At 36.5% G+C, this 11,007-nt stretch overlaps 1 protein-coding gene across 2 annotated transcripts in view; it reads left to right on the plus strand.

Moving 5' to 3' along the window:
- Positions 1-10,627, plus strand: part of ncs1a (neuronal calcium sensor 1a) — a 33,824-nt gene extending 23,197 nt beyond the window's left edge. For both annotated transcript variants that reach the window (XM_055199519.2, XM_055199520.2), the window contains 6 exons: positions 3,054-3,192; positions 3,873-3,951; positions 4,092-4,180; positions 5,338-5,415; positions 8,725-8,845; positions 9,465-10,627. In XM_055199519.2, coding sequence (XP_055055494.1) covers positions 3,054-3,192; positions 3,873-3,951; positions 4,092-4,180; positions 5,338-5,415; positions 8,725-8,823 — 484 coding nt within the window. In that variant the 3' untranslated portion in view covers positions 8,824-8,845; positions 9,465-10,627. The remainder of the gene's footprint in view (positions 1-3,053; positions 3,193-3,872; positions 3,952-4,091; positions 4,181-5,337; positions 5,416-8,724; positions 8,846-9,464) is intronic.
- The last annotated feature ends 380 nt before the right edge of the window (positions 10,628-11,007 follow it).

Below are 11,007 nucleotides of genomic sequence, written 5' to 3' on the forward strand. Positions count from 1 at the left end.
CTTTTGTTTCTCTGATGATAGAAGCCAGATGTAGACGATGATCTATATCAAGCACTCACAATATAAAGACAAATGATGTAAAGAGTAACATAAGAAACAGGAGGAGGAGGTATGTCTCATTTTTTGCTATAAACATGGTGCACAAAGGTTAAAAAGTGATTTTTATTATCAAGATTGGCATATAAATGGTGACCCTGTCAGTATAGGCTATAGTCTCAAACTTTTAATCTGAGATAATGAGCATTAAAGTTTGATTTTAACTATTAATTTCACTATGATTTCAATCTTTGACATGGATATAAAGATATCAGGGTTATATTTTCACAAAATGTTCTTTACATGATTTTATGTAGAAAACAGCAAATCTCAGGCAGGGTCACAATTGTCCTAAAGATCTACAAATTTGTGGCTGCAATGTTAATTTGTTTTAGTTTGTGACCAACTCTTGTCACTAAATAGAATTCCAAAAATGTGACTGTCCAGATCACTACCCCATCTGCCAATGGTTAGACAAACAGACTGGCCCGTTTAAAACCTATAACACTGGAGCCAATGTTGTTGTGTTAGGCTGGTCAGAATGTTCAAACAAATGTTTTGAAGATGCAAAACAGTAGATCCACTTTGTTCACTTAAACTTGTATGGTCTAAACATGGCATGTGATGTCCCCCAAAAATATTTGTGCGCATAAGCAAAACTTTTTTTAACTAACTTTTATCTTTTAAAGTACACATATGACATTTTAAGCTTTAAGGCACACATGGTCATGACAGTATTCTATAATAAAGTATTTATGCATAGTGCGGCCTCTCTCTTACTTTATGAATTTTTTAATTTTAATTATCTAGGCCAGCACAGTTTAATTATATGTACATTGAGTGAAGCCTGCTATCTTCATTTACCATGACAGTATTCTGTCATCAAATTATTGTGAATTTGCGTTTACTTACATTTTGTTCTCCACACACTCTAAAAATGGCTGGGTTATTTTTGACTCATATAATGGGTAAATATTGGACAAAACACGTGCTGGGTTAAAAATTGACCCAATGCTGGGTTATTTTAACCCAGCACGTGTTTTGTCCAATATTTACCCAGCATGGGTCAAAAATAACCAAGCCATTTTTAGAGTGCTGCATGCCCTTCTGGGGGGTAATGAACAATTAGATAATGAACTAACAGCAACATACGCTGAAGAAATTTCGTATGAGGATTCGGATTCATGAACAAAATGGTATTTGTCAGCTAACTGATTATTAGCATAACAAAGCAAAACTACACTCTAAAAATAGCTGGGCTGTTTTTAACCCATGTTGGGTAAATATTGGACTAAACACATGCTGGGTTAAAGGTGCAGTGTGTAATTTTTAGGCAAGGCAGGGCAAGGCAAGGCAAGGCAAGTTTATTTGTATAGCACATTTTATACACAGAGGTAATTCAAAGTGCTTTACATAGAAATGAGAAAACAATATATAAAAGAGAAAAATGAAAATGTAAAAATCTAAATGTAAAAGTTTTTAAGGTGCAGTGTGTAATTTTTAGAAGGATCTTTTGACAGAAATGCAAAATAATATACAAAACTATATTACCAGGGGTGTATAAAGACCTTTCATAATGAACCGTTATGTGTTTATTACTTTAAAACTAGACCTTTTTATCTACATAAACCGAGGGTCCCCTTACATGGAAGTCGCCATTTTGTGCTGCCATTTTTCTACAGAAGCCTACAGGACAATTTTTTTAATAAGTTGTCTCCGACGATGACATGTTTGTCCGGTGGCGGCTACCGTAGCTTCTCTATGTGTTTCAAAAGCGAGGGGTGAGCCGTGGACTAAGCCATTGCTTGCAATTCACAACCTCACCACTAGATGCCACTAAAATTTACACACTGCACCTTTAAAAGGATCTCTTGACAGAAATACAAATTAATATACAAAACAATATTATCAGGGGTGTATAAGACCTTTTTATAATGACCCGTTATGTTTTTATTACCTTAGAATGAGACGTTTTTATCTACATACACGAGGGTCCCCATACGTGGAAGTCTGCATTTTGTGCCGCCATGTTTCTACAGAAGCCCTTAACGGACAAACTTTTTTGCTAAGTTGTCTCCGTTAATGACATGATTTCCGGTGGCAGCTACCGTAGCTTCTCTATGCTTGAAACAAAAGCGAGGGGTGAGCAGTGGACTGAGCTGAGGGTTGCAATTCGCAGCCTCACCACTAGATACCACTAAAATGTACATACTGCACCTTTAAAAATGACCCAAAGTATGACTGTTGTTATGCAACCATGGGTTACAATAACCCAACAGTTAAACAGCACTAGGTAAATTTGTGTCCCATATTTACTCTGCATGGGTTAAAAACAACCGAGACATTTTTAGAGTGTATGATGATTGAGTACAAAAAAATAGTGAACAATTCAGTTTATTCTTAGAAAATTTAAGGTTTATTCTTGAGCTTATAAATGCTGAATAAAAATTTAAACTGACGTGGCTGGAAATTAATTTGCATTTGAGGACCGAGTACCCCTTTAATATCCTGTGCATCCATTTTACTCTTTGTCCCAAATTGCACGGAAATGCTCCACAATGATAGTCATCAGATTTGTCAGGGATCAATTTGCATACAGAATACTAATAGCACCGAAGTCTTGTTTCTGAAAATTGCTAGATAGGGTGACAGAAGTTCAATTTATCTTTGAATACCCAAACCACATGTTCTGTAACACTGATGGCAGTAAATGTGGGTGCAGACTCTTTATCTTTAGAGGGGCTATTTACTGAAAATATTTTTTTCATTGACTTTGTGGTAGATAGTAAGTGGAATAGATTTGTAAGCTATTTAAATTTTAGAAAAGTTTGAAGACAAACTTTATGTTGGCTTGACAAAGCCTGGCCTAAAAGTTTTTTCCTCAAAACTCCATTTGAAAATGTACACATTTCCTCCTTAATGAACTTTCTATAAACTGGATCTGCAATCCTTTCTCAAATTCTCCCATAGTCTTCTCTAACTGCTGTCTTGTTTTACTCTTTCTGTGCCTGTGGCAGGTATAAGGGTTTCATTAAAGACTGCCCCAGTGGTCAGTTGGACTCAGCTGGATTTCAGAAGATCTACAAGCAGTTCTTCCCCTTTGGCGATCCCACCAAATTTGCCACCTTTGTCTTCAACGTCTTTGATGAGAACAAGGTAACAAGAAGTTGAGACGGTTGTGGTGCAGTTTAATGAATTTTTCTATTTGGGATTTTTAAAGTTACAGTCTATTAACAAATATAATCTTTCTCATTTGCCATAGCAGAATAGCAGGACACCAGGTGTATCCAAGCTATCTGAGTTGCAAAGTAATGCATTTTGAAGCTTTGTATACAATATTACACAGAATGATCCAAGAGAGACAGAAAGCTGTGTTTGAGCTTTTGTGTGTATGTGCATGAATCACTGATGCCCTAATAGACTACATTAGATGTTTCTAGATTCTCAGCAGGACTCTCGGATACATCTTTCCACACTATTCACAAGCAATGTCAAAATGACATTTCCAATGCTCTAAACCTTCTGTAAGATGGTGTCAAACACAGCCAAGATAACAGCATTGCCTTCCCCGCTGCTTTCATATGTAATTGCAGGTATTTTGCTGTTTCAGTCTGCAATCTTTGATGTCTCTTTAATGTTAAAGTAAAGCTGAAACATCATAAAATTAAGCCTTTTTATAAAATGCAACTTTTGTCCTTAGCTACCTACAGCGCATTCGTGCTATACGTCTAATGAGTATGTGCATTTTCTTAGCATTGAACCAATGACCCCGGGCTCATTGAACTACAAGAAAGTTTCACCATACTCACTGTTATGTTTCTATCCTATATCTGCAGGATGGACGCATTGAGTTCTCCGAGTTCATTCAAGCTCTGTCTGTCACATCCAGAGGGACATTGGATGAGAAACTTAGATGTAAGGCCTGAATTCTTTCTTAAATTTACACCAGTTGGCTTAAATACACAGTTACCAGTATTATGTTTGAGTAGGTACAAATAGAGAGAATGAAAGATAAAGAGCCTTCTTAATGTGCCTACTTGTTGTTGCTGTCACAGGGGCCTTTAAACTGTATGATCTCGATAATGATGGCTACATAACCCGAGATGAGATGCTGAACATCGTGGATGCCATCTACCAGATGGTGGTGAGTTGTTTGCTTCGTGGTGAAACCTAACTTTCTATTTCTATTGTGTTAATGAAAGTGTTTCTTGGAAGGCAAATGTGGGTTTGATTGCAATGTTTGTTTTATTGTGTCTCTGTCAGGTGTATATGTCTCACTGTATCTATAACCCCATTCACACAGACCTTTGGTCCCAGAAAATACCCGTAAAATTGCCAGACAAGCTTCTGTGTGAACACAAACTTGTCCCGTTAATCTTCTGGGATCGTTGCCGGAAAGAGGACCTAGTCAGATACACGGATAACCCTCTGTGTGAACAAGAAGCCGAAAGAATGCCGTAATGGGCGTGTCGTAGTGAGACGCGCGCATCATCACAACAAAAGTTATGGTTCAGCTCCTTAAAACGAGAGATAACATGCATATAAACATTCACAACGAGAAATGTTGCAAACTATATTGACGCAGTTATCAGGAAATTATAAACGAGACGCATAAACAATGACGCCCGTGCCGTAGTGAGGACACGCGTGTCATGGCAACATGAAGTTGGTTCAAATAAGGGATTTACAACATTCACGACGAGAAATGTTAGCAAACTGGACTGAAGCAGATATCAGGTAAGTTAGCTCGTTACTTACTGCGTTGAAACGGAGATCATTCAGCAGCATAAAAGAATATGGCGTCACGCGCTCATTGAGCTTATAATAAACGAAAATGCCTGCGCGTCATCCCAACAAGATATATCGTTCAGCTCCTCAAAATGTGGGTTTTAAATGCATATAAACAATCACAATGAGAAATGTCTGAAAACTGTATTAAAGCAGAGATCAGGGAGATCGTCAAATATCCACTCTGAAGCTGAGATCATTCACCAGCATTAGAACGGCGCGTCACGCGCTCCTTTATAATCTTATCATAAACAAAAATGCATGCAAGTGGTTCTTGGAGAGAGAAATAATATATAATATGCAAACTTCAGACTCTGCGTAGAAGAGAGGGCGGGACTTTCAACAGGTCACGTGTCTTTCCGGGACCTTTAGATGGCGGGTAATCATGGCAGTGTGAATGAACAAAAAACTAAGGATCCCGGAAAAATCCCGGATGCCTTTCCCGTGTATTTTACGTAATGTCTGTGTGAAAAGGGCTATATGTCTCAGGAATTACATCTTATGTTTTTTTAGGGGAATACAGTGGAACTTCCTGAGGAGGAAAACACGCCAGAGAAAAGAGTCGACCGCATCTTTGCTATGATGGATAAGGTGAGGTGTCCTACTGTATTTATTTTGCATATACATATTTGTTTTGTCTACCACCTCTATGTGTCTTGGTTTTCTTTACTGCAATTTGTAGTTAGGAAGATTTGAACAGCCATTCTAGCTGAGCGTGTGATGAATGTAGATTTTACCCCAGCCACTTACTTACACAAGGGTCTAGTTTTGCTGTCTATTTAAAATAGAAATTGGTGCTGTCACATCCCAGCAAAATATGGATATGATAAGGTCTAGATAAAAGTCTTTTAGACTGTGTTTTGAACCATCGGTTTCTCCTTACCTCTCAGCTTTCCCTTACTTAAAATCAATGTTGGGGAAAGTAATGCATTACAATAATAAGTTACTTCCAAAAAAAGTAACTAATTGCGTTACTTAGTTAATTTTCATGGAAAGTAATGTTTACGTTACTTTTTAGTTACTTTTGCGTTACTTTTTCTTGGCTGAGGCTTGATCTAGAGCCCTGCGCGGGACTGTTTTTTTAAACCCATGCCCGCCCGCACCCGCTGAATTTATGACCAGTCCCGCCCGCTCCCGCAACCTGCGTGTTCCACTCCCGCCCGCGCCCGCAATATTTGTGTCCACTCCTGCCCGCTCCCGCTGATTTTCTCAGAGTTTGTGAAAACTGTACACAAATGCATGTTCATACAAAACACTGGTTCAGATTACCATCCAGAAAAACAGACTTTCAACACTATTGTGTTTAAAATTAGGGATGTGCACGAATGGTCGAATATTTGATCTGCAATAATAATTCTAATGGAAAAGATGCTATTGGAATATTAGTTTGTTTGTTTTTAATGCGCCACCGCAGGGTAAATGCTACTATTCATTTAATGTTTTCACTTCATGTATTGTCTTTTACAGTCTTTAATGTAAATATACATCAAATATAAATTACATATACATGAAAATGTATTTGTTTGTATGTCTGATTGTTTTGGCAATTCAAATCGCAGACTAATTGAAGTATTTCGAGTTTTAACACCGGGTTATCTGTTTTTGTCCACCGGCTCAGGTTTAATTTAGACGTGCTTCTCTGCCGCATCAGCGCGCATCATGAGAGATTTGTTAGCTTCTTGTTATGACTTATTTTATTTTGTTATTACAGCTAAACGAGACAGACATGGAAAACGAAACGGAGAACATTTATTATATGTGGTGCTCTATATGGAAAATGAAGCGGAACTGCAAATGCCTGTTTAAGCAGAGTTTTCTCTGCTGGCATTAAGAACAGGCTTTCACGGAGCACGTAGGCAAAATATATTTGTCTTTCTTCATAAAAACATGTCAAACCAAATAAAGAAGATATTCATATGCCGACCGTGCAGTCTGTTAAGTAGCCTATGTTTATTCGTTCGCTCCGGGCTCTTACTTGTTGTTTAGAGTCTGCTTGATAGCGTACTTTGTCATGTACTCAAACTTTAAACTTTGCTTGCGTTTGGGGTTAGAGTATAATATTTGCTAAACTATAATTTCTATAAGATCAAACAGTACTGAATTCGTACTAACGTAACGACCGCATTGGAACCAAGGATTTGATTCAGCCTTCGCTCCACGTGGGGTTTTACGCAGTTAAAATTACATAATTTTTTAAGCAGTGTTTTGTAACATTAACCGTTAAAACAAAACCCCAGTTTTCAACTGTATACTGCATGATACACACGCACCAAATGATTAATTAAACTAACAAACAAACAGTTTAACTGTTAACAACCTGATTTGTCACTAGTGCTCACCAGTTCTTCCAGATGCGAGGCACATCTATAACAGCATTGGGCATGTGCTCCCCGAAGTTGCCACGGTATGTCCCACATAATGTTTAGCTGCACGGGTCCCCGCAAAAAAATTCTGACCGCCCACTCCCGCCCGCAGCAAAGGTGAACCCGCCCGCACCCGCGAGATTTGCGTTGGGTCCCGCGGGTCCCGCGGGAGTCCAATCCCAATGCAGCCCTCTAGCTTGATCTCTTTCAGGCTTTGCATGTGTTTTTATGACTGAAAAGTCACAAAAATGTCAAACTCTGGCCTGCCATCTCAGTTTCTGACTAAAACTGTTCCCATACAGGCGTGTACACATAGAGAGCATAATGTGACTGTGTTTAGTTTAATTCAGTACATAATTTTTTTAAATTAAATTAATTAAACTAAAAAAGTAACTTGCATTACTTTTTAGTAAAAGTAACTCAAATATTAATGTGTACATTTAAAAAGTAATGCGCTACTTTACTTTATTATTAATGCACGTTACTTGTAATGCCTTACCCCCAACACTGCTTAAAATTAAAAGCACTTAGACCCCCTTCACTTTTTACAATTTTGTTATGTTGCAGCCTGATATAGACGGTTTCATCGGAGGAACGTGCGGTGACGCAATACACATCTGGTCTGAACTTTACTTCCAGTTTAATTTTTTTTTAATGGTGTGACTAGTTTTTTTAATGGTTAAACTGATCTCTTGAACAAATACCTCGTCAAAAATAACAAATGTTTTGGTTTCCTAGGTAATCTAAGTGTTGTTTATTTTGCTTGTTATATAAATAAACTACGTTTAAAGTACTTTGTTGTTACTTATTCTTAGCGGAGTTTACCGGAAGTTTGTGTATATGTTGTTACTGCTGAAACCGTCTATAGGTCGAAGGCTGCAGTTTCCATAGGTTGCATATTCAGGCTGCATACATCATCAAGCCTGGTTTATTTAAGTTAACTGAGCATTACATTTGCAATTCATAAGCATATTACATCAATTTACAATTGACTAAGAATAATAATCAACTTTATAATTGTTAATATTCTGAAATAAGAAAAATTCGACCTCCGGAGGCTGCAGCCATCAGATTGAGAAACAGCCATAGTTTTAATTCATTTTTTATCATTAATCTACACTTAGTACCCCATAATGACAAATTGAAATGAGAATTTTAAAAAATAAACTGAAAAAAAATGAAATTTCATTTAAGGTAGTAAAATAATAACTCATTTTTATTTAGGATTTTATAAACAGCATCTCTCATGACTTCCTGTTTAGTATGACTAAATATTCTTATCTGAATACACTGGTGATTTTCAGAAAGGCTGTGCTTCGACAAGCACTACAAACACAAAACGTCACATCAAAGATGTTAAATTGAAGCTTTTCTGTTGTAGTCTACTGGCCTTCGGTAGGCTTTGATAGAAAGAGCCTTTGAAATGATATACAGCTCTGAAGAAAAACAAGACTAATCTGCACGGGCTCTTGCTTATTCCCCACCACCGTGTGGTCGGAATTTTGTATGAATATCTGTCTTCCTTTATTCTTTCCAGAATGCAGATGGTTTGTTGACCCTCCAGGAGTTTCAGGAGGGCTCAAAGGCAGACCCCTCTATTGTACAGGCACTCTCCCTTTACGATGGCCTGGTTTAAGCGTATCTCAAAGTGGCATTTAGTAAGTAGTGTATTCCATTTTTTCAAATGATAATCCTCTTGTTAAATCATGGCGTAAGCCTCCACTCATTTCAAGAGGATATTATTTAAACAGCTATTTATGAGCACTATTTATTCATATCACACATTTAAACTAAAAGTTTATAACGGGGATTTAGAGCTAATTTAGGGTTTGCTGTTCCCAGTTTAATTTAAATGAGTTTCATCCATGAACAAGTTATGAACATACAGAACTTATTTTATATATTTTTGATTTAAGTCATTTCAGATTTTTTAGCTAATGATCTGGTAAGAATTATAAAATTTAGTAAATGTTATATAATATCAACAAAAGACACAATCCATTTTTTATACTCTGTTCTTGGGTCTGTAAATACTGAAATCTATGCATTAAGCAATGGAAATGTTTACAGGCTATTAGAAACAAATCTGTTTGACACCTCAAAACTGACTGGCTCTATTAATGATATAATGTCTTGATGGAGATATGTAAAGACCTTTTCAGTTTTGTCGGCATCATGTTGGAAAGCTTTTGTGTATACATTACATCATCCGAATAATTATTCATTATTACATAATGTAAAATAAACATTACTGTTTTTTATTCTGTCTTCATCTAGGTAATTACTACAATTCATTTATGTCATTCTGCTGGCACTGTGAGAGCAAAGCTGACCTGTCATGTAGAATCCTACAAACTCTCAGACCTGGACTACAGAAGTGAATTGTTGGCGCTGTCTTGAGAGTGGATCAGCTGTCAATCACTCATCTTCACTGTCATTGGAAAACAGACATCAGATCAAGACAACGTGAACTCGTAAAGAACGCTAATGAGATCTAATTTGAAATGACTAAAATACATTTAAGGACATATACACCAGTGTTATTAAATGTTTAACTGAAATATTCTGCAGTGAACAATTTCCTTATATTGTTGTGGTCTTTGTCATGAGTGATAAGATGGACCTCGCTGGATTTTGGTCTGGCTTTCATTACATGATGAACAAAGATGAAGTATTGCACTTGAAGTACTTTGGCATTGGAGTCGTCATTGAGCAAAATGATATCTGGTTGTATTTATTTATATTACCTTACTACATATACCAACATCAATAAACAAAAAAATTAGGCCTTATAAAACATGCTTATTTAAGAGAATAATATATGACTATAAAAAACGCCTTGGCAGCCATGTCTTTGAAACTGTATTCAAATGAGAGTGAGCCTGTATCTGACATGGCCCTGTTTTTTGGCTGAGCATCTATTGCTGCGCTCTCACTGTACACCATGTGAAATAGAATGCTACTTTACTGAAGTATTGTGCTAAAGTATTGACCGTGCTGTTGTGATTGTGTGGGCCTATGTATAATGCAATCAACACATGCAAACACGTGCTTCTGGCATAGAGCTATTGTGTTGAACATTTGATTTGTGTGAATGAATGAAATCACATCATATGGATAGCAGCTCCATTCAGCAGCATCAAACATGCACACATCAGTTGATGTTTTGATTTCTGGTAAGATTGACAGGGCATGGTTAAAATTACACTACTTTGAATTAAAAAAACTTTTTTAAGTGCTACATTTCATAGATTGTTGTCGCTCAAGATACAATCTATCCTAATTTATGAAATTCACTGCTATGTTTGTTTTATTTTCATACAGATGTTGCAGTAGATAAAATATTGTGCATACAATTCTACAGCACATCATGTAGTAATGTACTGTATTATGTAAATGTTAATGAGTCTTTTTAGATAAATAAAAGCATTTTTAATAAATGTCTTCTGTCGTATTAAGTTATTTCTTCGGTACATATTTCAAAGTAATGAAAATCACAACAGCTAACAACAACACAGCTATTTCAATAGTAGCTTTTTGTATATAGACTGTCAATCAAATACTGTTATGTATATCTCTGATGCAACTTAAGAATATGGGATGCACCGAAAAAAAATGTCTGCTGATACAGATATTCAATTACTTACAATGATGTCTATACCGATACCAATTGATACAGATAGTTACAGAAAGCTTTTTATTCCATGTTTTAAATTTTTATGTTGAAGTCAAGATCATACAAACTGCAATTCTGTTTTCATTTTCACCCACTTCAAAATTCATAATCGGACATCATGAGCTCTGATGCATTTTTTAACCA

The sequence above is a fragment of the Misgurnus anguillicaudatus genome, chromosome 22, assembly GCF_027580225.2.
Source record: "Misgurnus anguillicaudatus chromosome 22, ASM2758022v2, whole genome shotgun sequence".
In the NCBI taxonomy this organism is placed as follows: Eukaryota; Metazoa; Chordata; class Actinopteri; order Cypriniformes; family Cobitidae; genus Misgurnus; species Misgurnus anguillicaudatus.